General features: G+C 40.0%; 1 protein-coding gene across 6 annotated transcripts in view; it reads left to right on the top strand.

Annotated features, from left to right (window-relative positions):
• The window catches only part of RECK (reversion inducing cysteine rich protein with kazal motifs), a 71831-nt gene extending 43906 nt beyond the window's left edge, over positions 1-27925 (top strand). For 5 of the 6 annotated variants that reach the window (XM_060300761.1, XM_030884234.2, XM_030884237.2 and 2 more), the window contains 12 exons: positions 336-515; positions 4747-4959; positions 6620-6756; positions 10093-10233; positions 11390-11578; positions 13091-13213; positions 15227-15398; positions 21080-21272; positions 22532-22742; positions 23939-24012; positions 25079-25234; positions 26065-27925. In XM_060300761.1, coding sequence (XP_060156744.1) covers positions 336-515; positions 4747-4959; positions 6620-6756; positions 10093-10233; positions 11390-11578; positions 13091-13213; positions 15227-15398; positions 21080-21272; positions 22532-22742; positions 23939-24012; positions 25079-25234; positions 26065-26286 — 2011 coding nt within the window. In that variant the 3' untranslated portion in view covers positions 26287-27925. Of the gene's footprint in view, positions 1-335; positions 516-4746; positions 4960-6619; positions 6757-10092; positions 10234-11389; positions 11579-13090; positions 13214-15226; positions 15399-21079; positions 21273-22531; positions 22743-22856; positions 24013-25078; positions 25235-26064 lie in introns of those variants that run through there. The other variant, XM_070045725.1, reaches the window with a different exon arrangement.

Genomic DNA, 27925 nt, shown 5'->3' with positions numbered 1-27925 from the left:
AAGTAAAGGTAAAAGAGAGATCAGAAATATAAAGGGGAATAATTGTGCCAAGAATAAGGATGTACAATACTATAATTAAACATTAAATTTAGCACTGAGCTTTCTAGAAACCATAGCAAAAAGGAAAGAGATGGATAATAAAGCTAACTTTTTCATATAAAAGATGACTTTTTCAGGCTCTAAATTCTAGAAGATAGATCTTAGTCTTTTGGTTTTTGTACTTTTTTTTTCGTTTATGTTCTAAAGTACAGTTCATAGAGTTCACGTTTTATGCAAATCAAATATTTATTCATTTGGCTCATCTGTACGTTTCTTCATTTGTTCTTCTGTTTCAGGGAACTGTGCACTAAACTTTATAGCATGAGCTGGGGCAATACACAGAGTTGGCAAGAGTTTGATCGCTTTTGTGAATATAATCCAGTGGAAGTGTCCATGTTGACCTGTTTAGCAGATGTTCGGGAACCTTGCCAGTTGGGCTGTAGAAATCTTACTTACTGTACTAATTTTAACAACAGGTAGGAGCAAATTACTATATGTGGAATAGAAGTATTTTATCATTAATTGCCTTGTTTTTAAATAAGTGAAAAGATCATTTTACTCTGATTTTGTTCCTGCTAAGTTAAAAGGAAGTAGTATACCTTTATCATTTCATCTTTAAATGCTATATTCTATCTTGCAAATCACCCCTGGGAAAGGAAGCACTGTAACAAAGTCCCTTCTAATCTCGTGATACTTCAAACTTCTAGAACTCAAAGAGTCTCCTCTGCCTTCAGTCTACCATTCTTCCCCGCTCCCTTCTGCTGCACCACCAGTGGAAATAATTCACTGCAGAATAAAACACTGTGAGCAATTTGCTCATCCAAATGCCCTCTTACGGACAATTTGTGTTTTTTTTGTTTTTTTGTTTTTGTTTTTGTGGTACGCGGGCCTCTCACTGTTGCGGCCTCTCCCGCTGCGGAGCACAGGCTCAGGACGTGCAGGCTCAGCGGCCATGGCTCATGGGCCCAGCCGCTCCGCGGCATGTGGGATCTTCCCGGACCGGGGCACGAACCCGTGTCCCCTCCAACGGCAGGCAGACTCTTAACCACTGCGCCACCAGGGAAGCCCGGACAATTTGTTTTGAAAGACCTTCAGATTGGTTGAAGTTCCCACTCAGTGAGTCCCCTATTTCATACAAAAACTTTCTTTACAGAAGCAATTTGAATAGGTGTTTCCCTGAGATATCAGTTAAGGTATGAAAAATAAGGGCCAAGAACTGAATTAATGGCTGAAGAAGCAATGAAGAAAACAGAAAAAGGGCATCCAGAAGCATAGAGAATGCCATATCAGAGAAGCCAGAGAGGGAGAGTTTCTAAAGAAAAGGGGACTGGCTGGTTTTATGAGCTGCAGCCCAGAGATCAAGAACACGAAAAGGAAGAGAATCATTCAGTTGAGGCAGAAGGAAGTTCAGAGGATACTCACCTCAAGCTAACACACATCCGATCCTCTTAAAAGTATTCAGATTATTATTTTGAGTAAGAAAATTGAGATATCTTCACAACTAGTGTTAGCCAATAAGGACCTGGCTTAGAGGTTGAGCAAATTTGAAGTCTATGAAATGTTTCAAGTTAAATTTGCACATAGTTCTAGCTTCTGGTAATGGTGGAGCAGTTTGTATCAGACTGCCATTCCTGTCAGTACCAATTATGAGCTCTGCACAAAATATAAAAACATAATTGTTTTGAAGCCATTTGAGAGTGACCAAAAGCAGGAGGAAGTACATCTCATGAAAGATAGAAGCCACACTGAGTGGGGGCCACATTTATCCAGTTTTTTCTTCATGGGCACTCTCAGTCCCCTGGCATGGCATATAGAATTCAAGCAAAAAGCAGCAGTCTTGGGCTGAGGAGTTAAGAGATCACAGTTTGGGGCTGCCAGAGTGGCTGGATATGAAATTGGAAAATCCCAGAAAGGAGGGAACCACAAAAGGAGATGCCCCAACAATCTGCATACAAGCTCCCCTTAAATCCTTGAATTTAACAAAGTCACAGGGTACAACTTTAACATACAAAAGCCAATTGTATTTCTGTATATTAGCAACAAACAATTAGAAAATGAAATTTATAAAAAAAAATTTACACAATTGCATCAAAAATATGAAATACTTAGAGATTAACAAAAGATGTGCAAGAACTCTACACTAGGAGCCAGAAAACTTTGAAGAGAGAAGTTAAATGGAGAGAAGTACCATGTTCATGGATTAGAAGACTCAATATTGTTAAGATGTTAATTCTCCTGAAACCAATCTCTAGATTCCGTGCAATCTCAATCAAAATCCCAACCAGCTTTTTAAAATAGAAAGTGCCAGACTAATTCTAAAATTCATATGAAAAGACAAATAACCTAGAAGAGCTAAAACAATTTTTTTAAGGAATAAATTTGGAGAACTTACAGTACATGATTTCAAGACTTATTATAAAGCAATAGAAATTAAGTCAATGTAGCAATTCCCTGGTGGTCCAGTGGTTAGGACTCTGTGCTTTCACTGCCGAGGGCCCAGGTTCAGTCCCTGGTCAAGGAACCTAAGATCCCACAAGACGTGTGGTGCAGCCAAAAAAGAATAATAATAAATTATATAATAATAAATAAATAAATTTTTTTTAATTTTAAAAAGAAATTAAATCAATGTAATATTGGCATAAGTTTAGACAAATAGATCAATGACAAAATAGGCAAGAATAGACCCACACATATAAATTGATTTTCAACAAAGGCAGCAAGGCAATTCAGTGCCAAAAGCAACATCTTACCAACAAATGATGCTGGAACAACTGAATATCTGTATGAAAAAAATAAAACCTTAACCTCCATCTCACACCATCCACAAAAATTAATTCAAGATGGGTCGTAGAACTAAACATAAAAGCTAAAAATAAAAGCTTCTAGAAAAAAAAAATAGGAGACTATGTTGATAGCCTTGATATAGCCAGAGATTTTGTAGGCAGGACACAAAATACACTAATTATAAAAGAAAAAAATTAATGAACTAGAGTTCAACAGTAAACATTTTTGTTCACCAAAAGACACCATTTAAAATTTGAAAAGATAAGCCACAGTCTGAGAAAAAATATTCAATATATTACACATGTACACACACACAATCACACACACGTGCATTTGACAGAGGTCCTGTATCCAGAATATATAAATAACTCCCACAGCCTCATAATAAAAAGTCAAACAACCCAATTAAAAAATGGGCAAAAAATTTTCAAGGACACTTCATCAAAGAAGACATCAAAAGAGCCACTTAGTATGTGAAAAAGTGTATTACCATTAGTTATGTAAAATGCAAATAAAAACCCCAATGAGATGCCTCCTCATACCAAATAGTTAAAATTAGAAGACTGACAAGCATGTAAACCAACTAGAAGTTTCATACATTGCTGGTGAGAGTGTAAAATGGTATGACCACTTTGGAAAACAGTTTGGCAGTTTCTTAATAAGTTATGACCCAAAAATGTCATTCATAGCCAGGGGAAAGAGACATGAAAACTAGAAACAACCTTAATGTCTATAAAACAGTGAATGAATAAACCAGCATTTCTCAAAGTGTGGTCTGCGGCCCCCAAAACCCCTTGAGATCAAAACTATTTTTATAATAATACTAAGATGTTATTTGCCTATTTCACTCACATTCTCAAAAGAGTGAAGAGTGAAGTTTTCCAGCTGCTTTAAGACATGATACAGCAACAGATTGAATGTAGGAGCAGATATGAAAATGCAGCTGTCTTCTATAAAGCCAGACATTAAATAGATTTTCAAAACTATAAAACAGATCTACCCTTCTCACTAATTTTTGCTTTAACATGTAATGGGTTTATTATCATTTTAAATGAATAAGTACTTTAAAAATCTCTCAGTTTTGATTTACAGTGTGATGGGTAGGGGTGGATATAACCCACATAAACAAAAACTTTTTGAGAACTTAATAATTTCAAGAATGTAAATGAGTCATGAGATCAAAAAGTTTGGGAACCACTGAGATAAACAAATTGTGGTACATTTATTAATGGAATACTACTGAACAATAAAAAGAACAATTTATATGTATAACAACATAAGTAAATCTCAAGAAGATTATTTAGCTAAAGACACTAGACCCAAAAGAATACATATAGTATGATTCCATTTATATGAAGTTCTACAACGGGCAGAATTAATCGACGGTGATCTAAGCACAGATGGTGGTGGCCTCTGGGGTGCAGTCAGCAGGGAGGGCATTGACTGGACAGGGACACAAAGGAACTTTCTGACATGATGGAAATGCTTCTTTATTGATTTGGATATGCCTGTGTAAAGGTACATGTTTGTTAAATCACATCAAACTAACCATAAAATCTGTAAATTTTATTTTTATAAATAATACCTCAATTTTTAAAACTTGGACTTTAATATTTATTTTGTGAAATGAAAGAAATGGTATAGTTGGAGATGATAGTCCTGTCCACAGTGTTTTAAAGTTTTTAACTGCCTCACAAAAATCCATATTATAAAGAAAAATTGCAATCAGAGTCTTAATGCTAGTGTCTATGTCTACATTGAATTTTCATATATTCAAAGCTGACAATCTTTGATAGGTTGTATGTACTTTCCTTAAAAAAAAAATCAGATTTTCCTGATGCATTGGCATGTCAAGATTTTACACATTGTTTCTCTGTAGAAAGTAATTGCCTCTTGATTCCTTCTGGACTTTTTTCTCTTCAGACCAACAGAACTTTTCAGGAGTTGCAATGCTCAGTCAGATCAAGGAGCCATGAATGACATGAAGCTGTGGGAGAAAGGAAGCATAAAGATGCCATTTATCAACATACCTGTTCTTGACATTAAAAAATGCCAGCCAGAAATGTGGAAAGCAATAGCTTGTTCACTGCAGATTAAACCTTGTCATAGTAAATCCCGGGGAAGTATTATTTGCAAGTAAGTTTCTTTCATCATAATGACTCTCTGGTTTTGGTTCAGACCTTTCATGATCTCTACTCACAGCCTATCTTTAGTTTTCTTTCCCACCACTTCCTTTTGCCCATCACCCCCACATGTTAAATGCTTTTCCTCCTCTGCTGAAAATACTCTTCCATCTCCACTCGCCCACTGCCTGTCCTTCTTAGCCTCTCTCAAATACCAGTCATTCCTATGGAATCTTCCCAGATTTCTCCAGCTGATAGTAATTTATCCTTACTACAAATTTCTGTAGACCTTTATTTGTACTTCTCTTATGGAACTTAGTTCAAGAAACATTGCATATCTTCAATGCACAATTCTATTTGTATATTTTAATTTGTGTACTTGTTTTATATTCTGTTAGACCTTGCTCTCCTTGAGGAGTTCATTCTTCTTTGTACCTCTCTTTTCTTATCTCCTCTCTCCTCTTTTTCTCCTCTTCAGGGATTAGCATAATCCTAATATGCAATAGGTATTCCAAAAATGTTTGATGAGTGAAAGACTTAGTAAATATAGTCATTAGGGCCTGTTCCTAAAACATTTTGTGAATGGTTTGCTTAAGATCTAGGATAAAGTACAAGGACCTACTGTATAGCACAAGGAACTATACTCAGTATTTTGTAATAACCTATAAGGGAGAAGTATCTGAAAAAGAATGTATATATATATAAAGAAAAAGAATATATATATATATAACTGAATCACTTTGCTATACCTGAAACTAACACAACATTATAAATAAAACTATACTACAATAAAAAATAAAATTTTAAAAAAGTAAATAGGAAGACAAAAAAAAAAGGATCTAAGATAAAGATGAAAGCTGCTATGGTGGGTGAAACCAAAAGCATTAACTACATAGTAATCTGTGTCAACGGCTCTTCGAGCATCTTTTTTTCCAAAACCAAGGTAATATCCAGCCCTTAAGGTGTTGGTATGTGGCTCAGTGGTGCTGGGCACTTGATGACTGACTGCAGATTATTTCAACCTTGAATAGGGTCCGGATCTGTTCTCTGACATGACTTGAGGGTGGCCTGAGTAGGGGAGAGATGAGGGGTAACTACTGGGTGACAAGCAAGAGGCAACAAGTGGGAAATTTATAGACTCTTAGCACAGAAATTTTATAGATGTCAAATCCCTATTGAAGACAGAAAATTTTAAAGTAGTGGATTTTCCAGTTGTTATAGGCCAAACACCTTAATGTTGATAACAAAGCAGATTTTTAAAAAGAGAATGGCAGGAAGGGAGTGATAGAAGAAGAAAGGAAGAAGCAAGCATGCATAAGGTCCTGAGACAATGTATGATTTTGCAAAGAGCAAATCAGATTAGCCTAGGTTCATTTCCTTTCAAAGACAGTGAAAAGCCACACTGATGGTAGTAACAGTAAGTATGAGTGTAACATTTGAGCAAGGCCTTTGATCTCAGGTCGGAGAAAGTTAGGCATGCTTTGATATGGTAATACATTACTTACTCCTCAACTTAATAAGGTCTGCTATCACTCCTATTCTCTTTTGTCATAGTTACACCTATAAAGTGTGAAACATTGTTGCGTTATGAAAACTGAAACAGAATTGATATTGGCTAGACAACGTGAGGCAGTTCCTCAAACCCTAAATTTGTGTGTGTTTTCCTTTTCAAGATCAGATTGTGTGGAGATTCTGAAGAAATGTGGGGACCAGAACAAATTCCCTGAAGACCACACAGCTGAAAGTATTTGTGAGCTTCTGTCACCTACAGATGACCTGGAGAACTGTATACCTTTGGATACATATCTCAGTAAGTACTTTGGTTTTTTTAATTTCAAAGGCTTCTCCCTTCTGTCTCTGCCCTTGTTGTTTGCTTTGGATGAGTATCATTCTGTTAAGAACATGTGGTTTAATGATACTACCTCAACTGCAGACTCTTATTTGCTTGGCCTCTTTGGCTCAGGAAAGAATTGTCATCTTTCTCTCTTTTCTTTTTTTAATTTTTATTGGAGTCTAGGTGATTTACAACGTTGTGTTAGTTTCAGGTGTACAGCAAAGTGAATCAGTTATACATATACATATATACACTCTTTTTTAGATTCTTTTCCCGTATAGGACATTACAGAATATTGAGTAGAGTTCCCTGTGCTATACAATAGATCCTTATTAGTTATCTGTTTTATATATAGTAGTGTGTATATGTCAATCCCCCCATCTTAAAACATGTACAGAGAAGCAATTATTATATCAGTCTGAGGAGGTAGTGAACTGTTATCAATCAGGAATTCTAAGTGGTGAATCAGGGGCCAGCATACTCAGATAACCAGCCTTTTATCATTGCCGTCTCCTTGCCATGATTTGACCAAGAAGTGGAATTTCCCCTAGGGATTCTTCAGCTTTCTGTCGTCGGAATATCAGTGGACCTGAGCCAGGTGTTGGCTTGGACTTATCCACCAAATAGGGGGTAAGGAATGATGGTCTGGGTTAGTTCATGAAAAATGGAATTTTTCTGTGCCAAATACTCCTGCCAAGAGCTAGAAGAATAAGTTGGTATCTTCTTGAGGGATTCTGGAGCTAAGCTTCCTGGCAGGAGGTGACTATGTGTGGTGGAAACCAGGGATTAACAAGTAGAACTCATACACACCATGTAGTTAGGGTAAGGGAAGTGTTTAGGCTGCCACCAGGGGGCATTAGTGCCATGGGCTAGCTGGAAAGGCAGTGAGTTCAGCTCCTGCTAGCTTTGTTTTCCTGTGTTAGAGAGGATTAAGTTCAACTGCAAATGACAGAACAGATAGAAGCAAAAGAAAGCCCAGAAGTAAATAGTCCAGGGCTGTTATAGTGGCTCCATCATCAGGAACCTAGCCTCCTTTTTCTTTCTCCACCATCCTTAGTGCTTGGCTTCCATCATCAAGGTTACTTCATGTATTTATCGTCACAACATGACTACTGTAATTCTAGCCACCATATCCTAGTGTAAGGGAAAACCACGCCTAATTGTAAGGGAAACTGGGAGAGATGTTTTTATCTGTGGGCCCATTGCCATCCTGCTATATATAGCAGAAAATGTCGCTATATTTTCTCAAGACAAACAAACTGTGTCCCTTAGCCTTAGTGACCAGTATAGAAAAAAAGATAGCATTAGACTAGAATCATAGGCAGATCACTTCTTTGAGTCTCAGCTTCCCTATTTATAAAATGATTGGGCTGGATGAGATAAACTCCAAGAGCCCTCTACCTCTGTTAGCCTTAGAGGGTGAGTCTGGCCTAAAATCAAGTAGGCAAAATGAATGTATTCACAATCCTGGATGCTATTAGAGCAGTCAAATATATGTGTAGAAGGAAACTTTTTCAGTGGGAGGAAACTTAAAGAAATGCTTTTGTTTAAATTTCAATACTCTTTTTAAATATCACACATATAGTTGGCCCTGCATATCCACAGGTTCCGCATTTGCAGATTGAAAATATTCGGAAAAGAAAAATTCCAGAAGGTTCCAAAAGGCAAAACTTGAATTTGCTGTATACCTGGCAACTATTTACATAGCATTTACATTTTATTTACAACTATTTACATAGTATTAGGTATTATAAATAATCTAGAGATAGACTTCCCTGGTGGTACAGTGGTTAAGAATCCGCCTGCCAATGCAAGGATCACAGTTTCGAGCCCTGGTCCAGGAAGATCCCACATGCCATGGAGCAACTAAGCCTGTGCGCCACAACTACTGAGCCTGCACTCTAGAGCCCGCGAGCCACAACTACTGAAGCCCATGTGCCTAGAGCCCGTGCTCCACAGCAAGAGAAGCCACCCCGGGCTTCCCTGGTGGCGCAGTGGTTGAGAGTCCGCCTGCCGATGCAAGGGACACGGGTTCGTGCCCCGGTCCGGGAAGATCCCACATGCCGCGGAGCAGCTAGGCCCGTGAGCCACGGCCGCTGAGCCTGCGCATCCGGAGCCTGCGCTCTGCAACGGGAGAGCCCACAACAGTGAGAGGCCCGCGTATCGCAAAAAAAAAAAAAAAAAAGAGAAGCCACCGCAATGAGAAGCCCGCGCACCACAACGAAGAGTAGCCCCGCTCGCCGCAACTAGAGAAAGCCCGCGCACAGCAATGAAGACCCAACACAGCCAAAAATAAATAAATAAATTAATTTAATTAAAATAAATAAATAATCTAGAGATGATTTAAACTATACAGGAGAGAGTACTTAGGTTATATGCAAATACTATGTATGCCTTTTTTTTTTTTAATGGTTTTATATATTTATTTATTTATTTTGCGGTACGCGGGCCTCTCACTGTTGTGGCCTCTCCCGTTGCGGAGCACAGGCTCCGGATGCGCAGGCTCAGCGGCCATGGCTCACGGGCCCAGCTGCTCCGCGGCATATGGGATCCTCCCGGACCGGGGCACGAACCCACGCCCCCTGCATCGGCAGGCGGACTCTCAACCACTGCACCACCAGGGAAGCCCCTGTATGCCATTTTATATAAAGGACTTGAGCATCCTCAGTTTTTGGTATCCATGGAGGTCCTGGAACCAATCCCCCACAGATGCTGAGGGATGACTGTATATTAAATGAGATTCTTCCTTGGTCATTGTTTAACAAGAAATATAATCATGGTATAGGGTCCATCTTACCATAATAAATTACCATCATTTATGGTGAAATGTGCTAAATTATCCCTCTTAGACATAAGCTATTTGACTACCTTATTGAAAATATACCTGTTACTTTCCATCCCCTTACACTGCTTATTATTTATTGTTATCTGACTTTTTATTTACATAGATATACACACACACACACACACACACACACATATACACACACAGTGTCTATTTATTGTCTATTTCCTGATCAGAATGTAAACTCTATGTTAGAGATTTGTCTATTTTGTTCACTACTGTATCTCCAGTACCTAGAACCTTGCCAGGTGTATTGTAGGCACCCAATAACATTTATTTATAACAAATGAATGAATGTATGTTTATGCTAAATGCACAAATGATCAAGGAATCTGAGTATTTTAATAGCTTACTAGAATCAGTCCTCATGAGCTGTCCATTTGTTCCAGATGTCATTAACTCAGACAATTTACAGACCTCTGTTACTCTTTTGGGTTGGTTAAACTGATCTGTTTTTGTTTTTTCAGGACCAAGTACTTTGGGTAACATTGTAGAAGAAGTGACTCATCCCTGTAACCCAAATCCTTGCCCTGCTAATGAGCTCTGTGAGGTAAACCGGAAAGGGTGTCCGTCTGGTGATCCCTGCCTTCCATACTCTTGTGTTCAAGGTAAGAGGTAGATGGGTGGGGTGTGGGGTGGGTATGAGTACGTGCCTCTGCTGTTTCTTCATAGGAGTTATCTTTGGAATGAGATTATTTTCTAAATTATGTTTTTCTATAATGTTCAAGGTTTTTCCAACATGTATTATTTATGTAAGCAGAAAAAGACAAAGACAAATGTAATTTTCAATAGTCATTTTGATTGTAACCTAATTTCAATCCAAAACCAGACTCTCATAACGAGTCATGGGGTTCTTGACAACAAAAGAAGAAAGACCCTTGGGCCAGCTTTTTGTACTTTGTCTTCTATGCTGTAATGTTTGAGAAGATGTACTGCACATTGTTCGTGTTTTTTCTTTTCTCTCCTTTAAAACATGGAGAAATAGCATTCTCAATCGGATGTGTAATTATCTTCATAAATTTAATGTTGTGCTGAAATGCACATGATCTTAAGGCTGAAAAATTTTTATCCCATAGAATTTTTATGGTCTTTATCTCTCTGTGGGTCCCTTTAGAATATAGTTGCTTTCTTTTATCTATTTCCCAATTGAAAATGTTTCTTTATCGTGTTAGAATCAACATTTTTAAACATGTGTGAAGTAAAAAGGAACAAAAGATTAAATAAGCATGATGTCTCAAAAGACCATGTATAATATTTGTGTAATGCTATAATATATCAGCTATAGCATCATAATAAATCTTGTTAAATTTGGAAACAAATGGGTTTTCCTTAAGTCCAATCAAGTATTCAACTTTTCTTTGAACTTAAGATGTACTTGTATTCCATCACTAAAAGTTTTCTGACCAAGATTATTCTAAAACTAGTCAGTCGCCATACTCCATTTTAAAAATATCTGTGATTTTAACATACATTTGATAAGCCTAAAGAAATAAAAAACTATATATCTGATAGCATTTTTGTACAGAACTATTGCTAACTTTGAGGTACATGTCCTTTAATCATCACCATCTCACAGAACATGGAATTTTTGTTTGAGAGGTTATGCTTTTGGCCAGTGAACCAAAGCAGTTCTTTAGTGAAAGTTCTATTACATAATCTTCAGTGGCCACACAGTACCTATAAGACTTGTGTGAAGTGTATCTAATGTCATAAAACAATATCAGAGAACAATACCAACTCTCTCAGCTAATTTTGTCTATACAGGTTGCAAATTGGGAGAAGCATCTGATTTTATTGTCCGTCAAGGGACACTGATCCAAGTGCCATCATCTGCAGGGGAAGTTGGTTGTTATAAAATTTGCTCATGCGGGCAAAGTGGACTCTTAGAAAACTGTATAGAGATGCACTGTATAGACCTTCAGAAGTCTTGTATTGTTGGAGGAAAAAGAAAAAGTGAGTCTTGAACTGTTTTTGTTTTTAACATGAGATTAGTTATATTAATTTTGTAGGGAGAACATTGGATGGGTTCTCACCAGAAAGTAAAGTCTACAAAGCAGATATTCCAGGGAAGTATTTTTCAACTATACAGAACATGAGGACTTCTAAGGAACCCTCTTAGAAGCCTCATCAAGAAGGGACTAATAGCTAATAATAACTAACACTTGAACTCTTAACTGTGTGCCAAGCACTATGCTAAGTCTTGGCCTGTGTTATCTCCTTAAATCCTCCCAGTTGCTCTTCGATACGGGTGCTATTGTAAAGAAGCTGATGGTAAGAGAGGTCACCCACCTAGTAAGTGACCAAAGCAGTATTCAGTCCCAGGCCTATTCGACTCCAAAGCCCTTGCCCTCCACAGGCAAGGACACAGGTCTACCCCTCCCCACCCCTTCCTCAACAGTCTCTCTCCCCTCTGCCCCTTTCCCAGAAGTAAAACTCAGAGTTTGACGTCATGCAAAGCAAACTGGGGGATGGAAACTACACTGTTGATTCGTGGTTGCGAGAGAGCACATTAAAAGGTGCCCTGCTTTATCGCCTTCTCTAAAAGTCTAAGAGTCTTGCTTTCTCACTGTTTCCTTAACCATCTTTTGCTTATAACCCTAATAACTGTTCATATCAATATATAACCTCAAAAATTGTGAAAAAATACCACTTTTGAGAATGTGTTCCCCATTACACGTGCTCATTCTGCTACCCTTACCTCTATGTCCATCCCCCTACCCATCAACCAGAGTAGTTCAGCTTTCATATGCCTCTTGCTTTACTCTTCTGGGTGAGATTTTATTTTAAGAAGAGTACTCTTGGCTAAAAAGGGCTTGCAAATTTCTGCTTAGACCAGCAAGTCAGGTATTCATTGCTTAGTCCATATTCTAAAATGTAATGTATGTACCTTGAATCACAGAAAACATCTGAAGATAGACAAGTTCATTCCTTCCATAAGCTTTCACTGATTAAATGCCTGTTCTCTACAAAAGAACATACTAGTGCCTTGTGGAGCTGAAACTGGGGTGAGGGATTGAGGTCATGCTTTGCATGCTAAGAAGGGAGAGAATTTGAGCCACAAAAAGGAGCAGACCAAATGTATGTACTTTAAGGAGCTAGTCATTTCTGCCAGGGCATCAGGAGAGTCTTCAACCCAAAGATGGCATCAGGACTGGTCCTGGAAAGATGAATAAAGTTCCAGAAGGAGGAAAGGAATGAGCACTTGAGGCAAAAGAGGTAGCCAGGAACATTCTCAGAGAATAAGGAGCAGTCTGGTGAGATGAGCACATTAGGGGTTTGGAGGGGTATGGTGGGAGGTAAATACAAAACTATAAGTATTACAAATTTAACTCCCTAGTTTGTGTACTCAGAAGTCATCTTTCAAGAATTTCTATTTTAAAGCTCTTTAAACTATTACATTTTTTAATTTATGATTTATTTATAAATGCATTACATAGATCAACATTTTATTTCTCTTTCTCTCAGGTCATGGAACTTCCTTTAATATTGACTGCAATATCTGTTCTTGTTTTGCTGGTAATTTGGTGTGTTCTACCCGCCTGTGTCTCAGTGAGCACAGCTCAGAAGATGACCGTCGTACCTTCACAGGTAACCATGGTCACCCAGAAGCTGCCCTCATCCCTTTGTACTCATGTTCCCTTCAAGGCAGCTTCTCTGGTCTTGCCTTAACTGCAAATTTTCACAGTAAAGTTAATACATAACCTGAGAGCAAGGCACTTTCCTCTCTGGATCTGTTGCCTCCTCTATAAATTGAAGGCATTAAACTAAGTGGTTTCTTAGGGTCCTTTTAGAGTTCCATGAGTCAAAAAGAGCAGGGCCAGTGATTGGGATGGTTTTAGTTAAATGTAATTTTTCTACTTGCTAAAATACCCATTTATCCCTACCATTATGGTCTAAAGTGTCCATGTATTTTCTAAATTTGCTTCTGTTTTAATGTTTTTATTACCACCTTCTTTCTTGTCCTACCTTGTCTTACTGAATTCATATAGGTAGGGACCCCTATAAACAAAGCTATAGGTAGAAAAAATAAAGAGTGTTTCTCCCAATCTACTATATAAAATCTAGAAGTTAGATGTATCAAGTCTCGCTTGGGAGATTTCTGGAATGTTGAAGGGTGATAACAAAAGCAAGACAAAGACAAAGGTTGTAAACGCCTTACATAGATTCCTTCCATTCATATCTCCTTAGGGATGGGGAAAAACAGGAAAGTAACTCAGGAAATTATTGTAATTTTGAAACTTAAGAATTTTTGTGAACAATCGGTCAAGAATATGACTTTCTTGACTTTCCTTTGCTTTATGCTGCTGGTATTATGCTCACACCAGCTGCAATAAGTGAAAAACCTAGCTCGATGGGATGCTCTTTTCTTGAGAAGAAGCTACGGTTGTCAACAGCAACAGCACAGTGGCTGGCATCTGCTGGTATCTGCTTTTTCCCAAATCTGAAATACCTTTGGTTCTGGGTGAAGAGGAACCAGGTAGCTGCCCTTACTCCATGTCTTGCTGCTGCACCAGCAGCTTGATTCTCCTTCCATGGAGTTGGTATTACACATGGAGTGGGGTAGGAAGAGAACAGAATAGGGTTTTACCAACCTTGTATCTCCAGCCCATTGGAAATAAAAAGGAGATCTGAAGTAAGAAGTGAACGGCAGACTGATGAGGAAGTAGAGGGAGGACTAGCTCCACCCCATCCTCTGTCCACCCTAATGAGTACCAGTCTTTGCTGCTTTATTCTTCTGTTGTTGTTGTCCTTTATTTTTATCCTTTGTCTGCTTGGTCTGATGAGGACAATTCATTCTGCTTAGAGAAACAGTTAAAATGATGTGGGGATGAAAAATGAACTAAGGACGTACACGGAAGACTTTTATTTATTTACTTACATCTAAGTGTTTTGGGAAGTTGAACTTTACAACTAGCAGGATGCTTTTTCCCTGTAGTGTGTAGCCCCTCGTGTCCTGGGATAAATTACATTAATGACTGTTTAGCTAGCAGACTCTAAGGAGATTTTACTGGCCACAAAGTATACCACATTCTGGGGGACTCAGAGAGTGCCCCAGTCCACACAGGACTCAGAAGGAGATGTTCATGAAAATTCTTAAGTCTCAAGTCACAATAATTTCCCAAGTTACTACCTTCTTGTTCTTCCCCCTCCCTAAGGAGATGGAAGGAACCTATGTGAGGCATTTACAACCTTCATTATTTGTCTTGGTTTTGATATTATCCTCTAACATTCTAGAAATCCCCTAAGCCAGAATCAAACATCTAAATTTCAGATTTTATATACCAGATTGGGAGAAACATTCTTTACTTTTCCTACCCATAGCTCTGTTTGTCTCTACCCCTGGAATCAAGATCTGGAGGCCCTCAATTAGCTGGCAATAAATGGAACAAAGGAAAGTCGTTATGCAGACAAATGGCTTTTCAGAACCTTGCCACCTTTAAAAACACTGTCAGAGATTGGAAGGATTTTTTTTCTGACTTATTAAAATTGTATTTTAACCTGAGACCTCTGCGTGCTTGTTAGTGGTTTGCCTTAATTAGGAAACATGAGGGGAAGGGGACCGTACAAATGCACATTGTTGAGGCACTCTCCTCCCTTCAGGTCTGCCCTGCAACTGTGCAGATCAGTTTGTCCCTGTGTGTGGGCAGAATGGACGCACTTACCCCAGTGCCTGCATTGCTCGCTGTGTGGGCCTCCAAGACCATCAGTTTGAGTTTGGATCATGCATCTCAAAGGATCCATGTACTCCTAACCCCTGCCCAAAAAACCAAAGGTAAGTCAAATGCCTCCTTATCTTTTTCAACTGAAGGTCACCACTTACTCTATACCAGACAGTGAAAATACAAAGATGAATTAAGGTGGTCTCTGCCCTGAAAAGTTGGAGTCTAGAGGGAAAGATCCAGGTAAAGCTGCTTGGTAACATGCTTTGATTGGGGGCCCAGAAGTTGAGCAGTTTACACAGCCTGGGGGAACCTGGGAAAGCCTCTAGAGCATGTGACAGTCGGCTGGAAAAACGAGGAGGAGACTGACAGCAAGGTTTACGGTGGAGGAAAGGTGGTGCTGGTGAAGGCAGAGAGAGTAACAGGAGCAAAGATCTTGGCTGCTGGAAACGAGGAGAGAGCGTGGTGTATGCCGGGAGCTAGAGCAGTTTTGTAAGACTGGAACAAAGTGTGAGGCAAGGAGAGGTGGCAGTTGAGACAAGAGAAGTAGATGCATTCTTGTTACTAGCTACTTATGCCTGATGGCAATAGGAAACATTCTACTTAAAACCTACCTCCATTGTAGGGATGGGACATGAGAAATCTCTGGAAGTGTAACTTCAGTATTTTATGAAGTTGTTTAGGGGCTCCTTTCTCTGCATTTTCCTCAGGAGCTCAGAGTGCAGTTGACCTTGCCTTAATGATGGATTTCTGCCTGTGGTGGCTGCAGGATGAGGGTCCTGATGATTCACTTAGGTTTCAAGCTTCTAAACTGGAGTTTTCACTGACTACCTCAGAGAGCTGAGCAGGACATGTCCCAGTGCCACAGTCCTTGCCTTATGAAGGTTTTGTGGAGAACAAGCAACTGCTTCTCCATCCTGAAAATCCTGGTGCAGCATGAAGGGAAGGAAAGATTTTCTCGTGTGTTAAATTTATTTTAACAAGTTTAAATTCTCTTTTAGCAAAGAGAGTTGGTCACCCATCTAGCAAAGTTTACATCATGAAAACTAAGCCCAGAGAGTTGCTATGGAAAGAAGACAGGGTGCTATACATAAAGAAACATGATAAAGAAATAAGTCAAAAGGATAATATAGTTGTGTTGGGAGGTAGAATTGAGGGTTGTTTTGGTATTTGTTTGTTTCCCTCTATTTGCTAACCTTTCTGAATAAGGTTGGCTTGCTTTTATAATAAAACAATAAAATCTCAAAGTGGAAAGGGCTGGCTAGGTATAATACAAAATCAATATAAAAGAAAAGTTTGAAAAATGCAGCTACATGAAAATGAAAATTTTCTGCATGGTAACAAACAAATGACAAACTGAGAAGAATTTCAGAGAAAGGACTGATGTCCTTACAATATAAAGAACCCCTACCAATCAATATGAAAAAGATGAACAACCTAGTATAAAAATGGGCAAAGACCAATAACCAATAGAAAATGGACCAAGGATGTAAACATAGGAGAAGAAGTACAGATGGTTCTTAAACAATTGAAAAGATGCTTATATTAGCTGGTGGGGAGTAACTCTAGCTACTGTATACAAAATATCAGTGCTTTAACATAGTAGAAGTTCAAATACAGTCCATTTGGGTGTTCAGCAGGTGGCTTTCTACATGTGATTCAGAGACTTAGGATCCTTCCATCTAGCAACTCTGCTCCTACAGCCTCTAGTCCTCCTCTGTCCAGCAGACAAGAGAAGGGAGATGATGGAGGTTGCTCTTGAGAAACTTTTATAGGCCAGGTTAAAAATTCATCTCTACTTCCAGCCACACTCCATTGTCTAGAACTTAGTCATTTGGCCAGAACTACTGCCAGGAAGGCTGGGAAATGTAGTCTAGATGTATGCCCAGGAAGAAGATTAAATGAATTTGATGAATGATCATCTAGCCGATCTACCACAATGCTTAACCTTTCTCATATTAAGAGAAATGTAAATTAAAGTAAAACTACAATTGTGTACCATTTTCTGTCTACCAGATTGGTAAAGGTAAAAAGTTTGATAACAAAATGTAGGGAAGTAGGCACTCCCATACAAGAGGATTTTGGGCTGAATATTGGTACATCCTCTTTGGAGGGCAATTTGTCCAAGGCTACCAACATTTTAAATGCACATACTTTTTGAGTCAGCATATATAAATGCTTATTCTTACATAAAATATCTCTGGAAGAATAAATAAGAAATTGATAATAATGGTTGCCTCTGGGGAAAGGAATTAGGTGGCTGGGACACAAGGAGTAGGAAGGAGATTTACTTTTCACTGTATATGATTTTGTGTCTTTTCACTTTCTACATGGGCTTGTATTATCTGTTCAAAAACTAATTGTTTAAAAAACAAAAAGTTGAGAATAAATAAATAAATAAAGTTATAGTCATTCATCAAGTATCTACTGATATACCAGGCATCTTTCTAAACACTAGGACACAATAGTAAGCAAGACAAAGTCCCTGCCCTGATCGTGTTTATTTTAATTTACCCCCCAGAGTCTCAGCCTTTCCTATTGATCCTCTTATTTCTGTATGTTCATATTGGTAATGTTTTTCCTTCCAAAATTACCAAATTTCTCCTGATATTCTTTGTTCTCATTCCTTCGATGTTAATAGATAGTGAAGCTCTAAATGTTCTTCTTTTTCATTATTTCTCTTCAAATGTCTTAAATTTCTGTAAAATTATTACTACATGCATTCTAATTTCTTTCTTCTAGTTTTATTGAGATAGAATTGACATATAGCACTATATAAATTTAAGGTGTATAGCACAATTATTTGACTTACATGCATCATGAAATGATTACCACAATACGTTTAGTGAATATTCATCATCTTATATAGGTACAAAATTAAAGAAATAGAAAAAAATTTTTTTCCTTGTGCTAAGAACTCTCAAGGTTTATTCTGTTAACTTTCATATATAGCATTCAGCAGTGTTAATTACATTTATCATGTTGTACATTACATCTCTATATTATAACTAGAAGTTTGTATCTTTTGACTACCTTCATCTAATTCTCCCTCGCCTCACCCTTTGCCTCTGGTAACCACAAATCTGATCTTTTTCTATGAGTTTGTTTGTTAGTTTTGAAGTATAATTGACCTACAACTCTGTGTTAGTTCCTGGTATACAACATAGTGACTCAGTATTTCTATACATTTTGAAATAATAGTTTAGTTACTGTCTTTCATCATACAAGGATATTATTGTACGTAGTTATCAACTATATGCCCCATACTGTACATTTAATACCTGTGATTCCTTTCTTGTGCAACTGGAAGTTTGTACCTCTTAATCTCCCACACCAATTTCTCTCCTCTCCCCACCCTCCTCCCTCTGGCAACCACCCGTTGGTTCTCTGTATCTATGACTCTGTTTCTTTCATTATGTTTGTTCATTTGTTTTGTTTTTTAGGTTCCACATATAAGTGAAATCATACAGTATTTGTCTTTCTCTGTCTGACTTATTTCACTTAGCATAATACCCTCTAGGTCCATCCATGTTGTCACAAGATTTCATTCTTTTTTATGGCTGAGTAATATTCCTGTGTGTGTGTGTGTGTGTGTGTGTGTGTGTGTGTGTGTGTGAGCGCTCGCACACACACGAAGTTTCCCTTTCTCTACATCCTCACCAAGACTTATTTGTTGTCTTTTGGATAATAGCCATTCTGACAGGTATGAGATGATATTTCATTGTGATTTGACTTGAATTTCCCTGATGATTAGTGATGTTGAGCATCTTTTCATGTGCCTGTTGGCCATCTTTATGTCTTCTTGGGAAAATGTCTATTCAGATCCTTGGGGCCCATTTTTTGATTGGGTGTTTGTTTTTTTTTGATGTTGAGTTGTATGAGTTCTTTGTATATTTAGGATATTAACCCCTTATCAGATATATCGTTTGCAAATATCTTCTCCCATTCAGTAGGCGGCCTTTTGATTTTGTTGATGGTTTTCTCTGCTGTGCAAGAGCTTTTTAGTTTGATGTAGTCACATTTGTTTATTTTTGCTTTTGTTTCCCTTGCCTGAGGAGACATATCTAAAAAATATTACTAAGACTAATATCTAAGAGCATACTGCCTATGTTTTCTTCTAGAAGTTTTATGGTTTCAGGTTTTACATTTAAGTCTTCAATCCATTTTAAATTTATTTTTGTGTATGGTGTGAGAAAGTAGTCCAATTTGATTCTTTTCCATGTAGTTGTTCAGTTTTCCCAACACCATTTATTAAAGAGGCTGTCTTTTCCCCATTGTGTATTCTTGCCTCCTTTTTCATAGATTAATTGCCCATATAAGAATGGGTTTCTTCCTGGACTTTCTATTCTGTTCCATTGATCTATGTGTCTGTTTTTGTGCAGTACCATACTGTTTTGATGACTGTGTAATATAGTTTGAAATCAGGGAGAGTGATACCTCCAGCTATGTTCTTCTTTCTCAAGATTGTTTTGGCTATTCAGGGTCTTTTGTGTTTCCTTACAAATTTTAGAATTATTTGTTCTAGTTCCATGAAAAATGCTATTGGTATTGTTATAGGGATTGCATTGAATCTGTAGATTGCCTTGAGTAACATGGCCATTTTAACAATATTAGTTTTTCTAATCCATGAGCATGGCATATCTTTCCATCTTTATGTGTCGTCTTCAGTTTATTTCATCAGTGTCTTATAGTTTTCCAAGTACCGGTCTTTTACTTCCTTAGTTAAATTTATTCCTAAATATTTTATTCTTTTTGATGTGATTGTAAATGGGATTGTTTTCTTAATTTCTCTTTACGTGCATCCTAATTTTAAATCCCATCAGAAGAGGCAACCACATTAGTAGTAGTGATGGTGGTGGTGGTGATTTCAGTGCAGGAAGCTTATCTCTAAAAAGAATAGAAGCAATTTCCTTTGAAATTATATGATGCTAGCTAATACATTCTTCTCCTTTTACTTTATAGACTAATATTTGTGTATCTTATTATTTCAAATACCCAGTAAAAGCTAAACATTTTCGTAGGTCTTATCTTGTTATAGAAAATTATAAATACCCTTTATAGAAATGAGGGAGGCAAAAAGAGTCTAAAGAAGAAAAGAACCATCCTCCCTAACGCCTCTGAAGAAGTTCAGGGATTGAGAATGGAGCAAGGTTCAGGTATTACTAGGAAAACCCAGCTTCAGGGGGTGGCATTCTCTCAGTGATTCACTACCAGCCAGCATCAGGTCCTCAGCCTTGTAAGCACAGAAACCTGAAATTTTCAGCACGTACTGTGAAGCCTTCTCTTAAGATAGACTCATATTAGCCAAGCTGATAATTAAGCCTCTGAAAATGCTCCGTTTATTATTAACGAGAAGGCCTCCAGCATTGGGCCCCAGCCCATTTGATGGCTTCATATGATGCCTCTTCCACCCCAAGCATACTTTGCTCCTGCTCTCGGGGTCCCCTGCCCTCTCCCCCAGCACCACAGGGTTTCAGGCATCACATCTTTGCTGTGCTGCTCCCTCAGCCTGGCAGGCCTTCATCCTCCTGGTTCTACCTCCTCCCGGTGCTTTCTCCAGGCTCCCCAGTCAGAATGACTCATTCCCACGATCACTTGGTGTGTGATTTTCTACCTGATAGCCTGCTTTACATGCACGCTCGACTCCCCACTCTCCATAAGCTCTTGGGCACAGGGACTGTTTCTGATTGCTCTCTTACTTTCTCCTCAGCCTCCTGTGCCCCGTCAGTGCTTTGCCGGCCCCACCATGGTCCCTTACGCCACTGGCTCATGGTGCTGCGTTTGTGTTTTTCAGATGCATACCCAAACCACAAGTCTGCCTGACAACTTTTGATAAATTTGGATGTAGCCAATATGAGTGTTTGCCAAGACAGCTCACCTGTGACCAGGTCCGAGATCCTGTTTGTGATACAAACCACATGGAGCACAGCAATCTCTGCACTTTGTACCAGAGGGGGAAGAGCCTCTTATACAAAGGCCCGTGCCAGGTACCACTGTTTACCTGACAAACCCAAGTACGCTGAGCATGAAATCAGCTTATGATCTTTTACACATGAATCAGCAGTGAGACCCCTTCAGGGTCTGCTGTGGATCCCGTCAAATCTAGAGCACTCAGTCCTCCACCAAAAATGAGCCATCCCGAGGCTGGCTTTTCCTCCTAACACTGGAGGGCCCCCTTGCTCATGTGTGAACCTTTGCACATCTAGTGTACAGAGCAAGAAGAGGGAGGCTTCTTGCCGCCAACCATTAGGAAAAGAATTTAAAGTCTCACACGCCTGGCATTGGTCAGCAGCATCTTCACTTCCCCTAGTTCTGCGGGCCCTCATTAGAAAACAGCCCAGGAAGATGCGAGGTAAAACAGCTAAGAAAAGAGCTCTCTCCCCACTCGTCCCACTGAAGTCCCACCTGAGGTATGAAAAGTGACTGAAAATTTCTCTGAAACTTAATGTTGTCTTACATCAGTTTATCTTTCAGTCTTTGAGGGTCGTGAAATCTGTATTCATGTTACAAATAACCCCAAGGACAACCCCACTGAGGCCTCCCACAGTACCACTGATCTATGGGCTGGGCCCTCTGCCTGGGGGAAGCCCAGCCTTGGGCCAGCACCCCCTGCCCACAGCTGGCTGACACCGGACCTGCTGGCTGCTCATTTCCTGGTCTTCATTGTCGGAAAATCCCTTCAGGTCATCCCCCTGGGCTTGTTTCCCCTCAGAGATCATGTTCCAAGTGCACTGATACCTTTACTCTGAATTCCTAGTCTTCTCTTCCTGTTGTTCCCTGTTCTTGGCTTCAAGTTTTCGCTTCCATGTTCCTAACCTACCTCGTGGAGCCAGTCTGTCTGCTCTCCTGATCTCTGCACTCTTCCCTCTCCTTATCCCGTACCCAGCATGAAATGATAAGGCCTCTGAATTTGCATGAAGATTGGTCTTGTTTTCTTCTAACAGGTTCTTCTGGAATAAAGGAAGTCTGGAGGGAGGGAGGATTTTTATCTCATATCAGTTCACAGAGAATGAGTACCCAAGTCCCAGAGAGGCTGAGAAAAGTAATCTCTTCAATTCATCTTGGGACAGCCCTATTGCCCCCAGCCCCACCCCATGTTTAGCAACCTCAGGAGCTTACTTCAGAGGGTCCAAGAATTTATACTGTTTTTCTTCCTTCCTGAAAATAGGGAGACCTACTCTGCACTCTTGGTTAGGAAAAGTGCACCACAGAGGTTTACAGGCTAACTGTGCTTTCTTGCCCTCAGCCCTTCTGCAGAGCCCCAGAGCCCATCTGCGGGCACAACGGGGAGACCTACAGTAGCGTGTGTGCTGCCTACTCGGACCGGGTGGCGGTCGATTACTATGGGCCCTGCCAGGCTGTCGGGGTCCTCTCTGAGCACAGTTCTGTCACTGAGTGTGCTGCTGTGAAATGTCCTTCGCTCTCAGCGACCGAATGCAAACCCATCATCCCACCCGGTAGGCTGGCAGTATTTGGGGTGGGGCAGGGGTGGAAGTGGGAGGATTTGCGTATCTGTCTCCAGAGAGTGAGTCACTGAGAAGAGAGATGACTAGTGTGTTTAAACTTTTCAGGAAGTCTTGACTCCAGCTGATGCTGATTAGATGCATTACTCTGGGCCAACCTTAAAAAGCTGTGGATCTGCCTTAGACATCATCTGGTCTGGTGATTTTAAAACAATGTGGAAAACTTTTTTCAATCCTGCCTTAAACACCAATAGATAAACAGCAATATTTAATTGCTAGAATTATGGTTATTAGTTCAAATGCATAGTGTTTGCATATTATAAAGTTAATGAATAAGGAATTGGTTACTAATGAATGAATAATTGAAGTAGTTTTGATGAACACAAACATTTGAAATTGAGAAAAACAGAAGATGGTTGTTGTCTTAGATTGGCCTTAGCATCTAATTTAATTGTTTTTGTTGCATATAATCAAGAAAGTCTTGTTTCGTACAGGCTATTATAAGTGGTGACAGTTTTCAAACAGCTTACCTTACAGTCTCATACTCTTCGGTTAGACAGAGATGTCAGAAGAGACTTTATCCCAAGTCTGCACAGAACAGATTAACCTGGAGTCTTAACAAGTTCATTCCTCTGTCCATGAACTCAGCAAATGTTTCTTGAGCTTCCACTATGTCCTAAACACCTTCTAGGCACTGGGGACACAGCAGTGAGCAGAACAAAGCCTCTTTCCTCCTGGAGACCACGATCTGACATTTTATTATGGTCTAACAGTTTAAAATAATTTTAAAAATTAAATTTGAATTAAACACTCATGGAATCCCTGAAACACTTGCTCCTGTGTTTCGCAGACAGGAAACACTTGCCCGGGATCACGCAGTGAGTTCTGAGCAGGGCAGGGTCTAGGCCCTGCCTGTCTTGAAAGGCCAGCTCTCCCTGTGCTGTATTAAACCACAGCTGCCCCACCTGAGAAGTAGCACAGGAGGAAAGCAGGGATGGAGGAAGGATTTCGGTAAATGTATAGAGTATAAGACTCCAGGTTGGTCAGGGAACATATCTAAAAGTGCAGTCATCAGGAAGGACTGCTGTGACTTTCCCAGCACAAAATGAAGGGCTGGTCATTTCACCAACTATTATGAATTCTCTTTGTTTCTAATTCTGAACACACATAAAATGGTTTCTGTTATACAGGTGCTTGTTGCCCGTTATGTGCTGGGATGTTAAGAGTTTTATTTGACAAAGAAAAACTGGATACTATTGCTAAGGTAGGTTGCTTTATGTGCTGTGTACTGTTGAAACCTTATCGATAAACCTGTCAGTAGTCCTACAGACAGAATGAGTCATGTCATTTATAGATGAAGAAACTAATTTGCACGGGAGCAACTTGCCCAAGGCCGTCTAGTAGCTCACAACCAGGAGAACTGGGGTTTGAACTCAAGGTGTCTGGCTCCGTCCTGTGCTCCTTCCCTCTACAGCCTGGCTGTGTGGTGACCTTCCTCTGCAATCCGTCAGCCCGGGCCTTTCTCAGAAAAGGTCCCCTGCCGGCATAGTGGAGGCAGATGAGGCAGCCAGGGACTGGTCACGCCCAGATGGTCTCAAGGTTGCCAGCCCTCACATGGTCCCCATGCCGCCGGGGGCTGCGTCCAGAACCGGCCACATTCCTCTGATGGTTTTGCCTCTTTCCCTTTGCTGTATCATCACTTTTTCTGCTTGCTGTTTTAGAGACTCGTCTCTAGAAATGTAGCAGCCAACACCTGCCACTACCTAGAAAATTATGTCCATTTCTATGAAAACACCTGTATTTTTACAGGAAGGCTTTAATTATTTTCCTGTGGCATCCAACTCAGAACTGTCCCTTAAAAAAGTGCTCCTGGGGCTTCCCTGGTGGCGCAGTGATTGAGAGTCCGCTTGCCGATGCAGGGGACACGGGTTCGTGCCCCGGTCTGGGAAGATCCCACATGCCGCGGAGCGGCTGGGCCCGTGAGCCATGGCCGCTGAGCCTGTGCGTCCGGAGCCTGTGCCCCGCAGTGGGAGAGGCCACAGCAGTGAGAGGCCCGCGTACCGGGAAAAAAAAAAAAAAAAAAAAAGCTCCTCGTGAGAGTGTTTATCTCAGCCAGAAAACTCAGCAGTCAGAAAACAAAAACAACAAACCCGTTGGAATGGGCTCTGTGGATATTTTAGAATTCAGCCAGCAAGGCCCTGTTGGGGCCCCGCACTTAGGGGTTCCTTGGTTAAAAGAGCCTCTGTGGCTTAGGCAAGGTGGCAAGGCAGCTTAGGCAGTAATAAGGAATTCTTCTTTTTTTCAGGTAATGAATTTTTTTCTCTCTCTAGGTGGCAAACAAAAAGCCAATAACCGTTCTGGAAATACTTCAGAAGATCCGCATGCATGTGTCTGTCCCACAGTGTGACGTATTTGGATACTTCAGCATCGAATCAGAAATTGTGATCCTGATCATTCCTGTGGATCATTATCCAAAAGCTTTGCAGGTGGGGCTCAGCATATGTTGTGCAAGCATCCTGTTACTTTCAAGTATGGAGGCCTTGGGAGGGGGTGAGGGCAGGAGGAAGGAAAGCATGGCAGTCTCTGAGGGGCGGAGCTGCACTAGGTTAGCAGTGGCCAACAGAACGCAAAGCAGTGGGAGAGGGCAGAGGTTGAGATGCTGTGACTCAGAGCGTGCAGAGATGGAAGGCATCTGCTCATCATCCAGACGAGGAGGCGGCTGAGGCCCAGGGAAGGCAGGGACTGACACAGGTCACGCAGTAACAAAGCCAGGACCGACTCCTGTCTCCCGAGGGCTGTGCCCCCACTGGGGAGGAGGAGCCCACCAGCGCTGGTCTTATGGGCCAGCTCACAATCTAGAGGTGAACTTCACTCAGGAGGCCCAAGTTTCAGTGTCAACATAGTGAGGGCTCCAGTGAAGGGGGTGAATACAGCCATTTATAAACTGCCACAGTTAGGAAGCTCATTAAGTCTAATTGCTTTCCTCCTGATGTGTCGGTGGGCATTGAAAAGCCACTCCCTGTGACTATGTTTAAGCTTGAAAAGATAACTTCTAAGCGTGGAGAAGGGGTGAACAGGATTGTGGGAAAAGAAAGGGCAGTGGCAGTGTGGGTCATGGCTTTTTTCATTTGATTTCCATTGATGCAGTTATTTTTTGTGTAATAAATTGAGACTATTAAAATGTTACTTTGGCTAAGAAAAGAAGGACAAAGAGAAAGCGTATTCCTGGTGTTAGGATATTTGTGGAATTTGTCTGATTGACCTTTTCATGGATTCTGTGATTTTATATTAAAAGAATCTGATTATCCTCTCCCAGATTGAGGCTTGCAATAAGGAAGCAGAGAAGATCGAATCCCTTATCAACTCCGACAGCCCTACCCTGGCGGCCCACGTCCCTCTGTCCGCCCTCATCATTTCTCAGGTGCAGGTCTCCAGCAGTGTGCTTTCGGCCGCTGCCAGGGCCCAGCCTCCCTGCCACTCCCACCTCTTCCTCCTCATCCTGGGTCTCGCCTTGCACAGGGTCTGGACACACAACTGACTGCCCATGAAAAGTGCAAAATATTCCTCGATCTAATCTTTCTACTTTGGAAAAGACGTACAGGACTGCTGGTTTATAGTTGAATAGTGGCCAAGTCAAAGCACTTGTCACCTCTAACCTCTATGCACCACACAGTATTTTTCTTAATCACCAGTGTTAGTAAGGGTTTTGTTTTGTTTCTACAAATGTTACAATACGTTCTTCCAAATACTGATGAAAAGAGGATGTCTCCTTCTGGCGGATCACTGCCTTACAATTTATATTTTGCTCATTAGATGGGTCCCCCACTCTAAAACAAATTCTATATCATTGGTAAATGAGATGATCACATTGTAGAAATATAGCTCACTTTACTGTGGGCTTCGTATCACAAAAACTTCATTTCCAAGTTCTTTTTAGTATTAAAGTGCCCCTAGAGTGTGTGTTTGTTTACAGATATTCCCGACTCTGTCTAGAAGTGAGGGGTCAGAGCAAAGAGCCACTGCTATTAGAGTATGAAATAAAGATAAGGCATCTTTGGAATTATCATATAAATCATCAGGCAAATTTAATTTACAGAAATCTAATTCAGGAATCCATTTAATGTGGTAAGCAAAAGCAAGCTAAGCAAACGGCACTCATATAATATATTGTAAGTGACAGTCTCAGTGGTTCCTAATGTGTGTCTGTGACTTTTGTGAAAGGGAGAAGTTATATCCCATCAAAGCGACTTGTATTATGCATTTTTATATTAACCAGATGTATATTCTTTGGTATCATCCAAGTTAAATTTAGAGTTTTTAAAGATCGACCTTTAAACCAATTGCTGCTACTTATGTAATTGCCAAAAAGTGAAATAATTAGTAGTTCGTGTAAATAATACATGATTTTTCTATTTTATTATGAAGAAGGTGAATAGCCATATTTGTAAAATGACAATCATGTGTGTTAACCCAGTACTTTCCGTTCATGAAGACACATTTGCTTTTTGTGATATGCACAGTGTAGATAAGTGTTCTGTTTGACTTTCTTTTTTGACATAGAATTATAAAGAATTGTGGTTTATATATTTAAAAGTGTCAATCTAAGTTTGAAAATGTTTGCATGTTGTCTAAGAAATTGAATACTTTGAATGTGTTTCACAGTTTGAAATAAGCTATTCAGTGTAATACTTCTTGTTTATATGCACCTAAGCTTAGATTTTACATGAAGTGTTTTTTTCAGTGTTATATGTACCTTCTGAAAAATATAGGGATATGCATATTATACCAAAATGTTGTTTAAAAGTGGGCACTTAGGGCTTCCCTGGTGGCGCAGTGGTTGAGAGTCCGCCTGCCGATGCAGGGGACACGGGTTCGTACCCCGGTCCGGGAAGATCCCACATGCCGCGGAGCAGCTGGGCCCGTGAGCCATGGCCTCTGAGCCTGCGCGTCCGGAGGCTGTGCTCCGCAACGGGAGAGGCCACAATAGTGAGAGGCCCGCGTACCGCAAAAAAAAAAAGAAAGAAAAAAAGTGGGCACTTAAAGCTTTCAAAATTTCTCAGTGGTGATGTAGCATGTTTGTTGCAATTGCTTTTTCTATATAAATGTCTTCAATGCAATATACTGGAAAGCTTTTCTATTTTAATAAAATAATTTTATATGATTATGTATATTTCCAA

This window comes from Globicephala melas, chromosome 6, assembly GCF_963455315.2.
Source record: "Globicephala melas chromosome 6, mGloMel1.2, whole genome shotgun sequence".
In the NCBI taxonomy this organism is placed as follows: domain Eukaryota; kingdom Metazoa; phylum Chordata; class Mammalia; order Artiodactyla; family Delphinidae; genus Globicephala; species Globicephala melas.
This window is presented reverse-complemented; position numbering and strand designations above follow the sequence as displayed.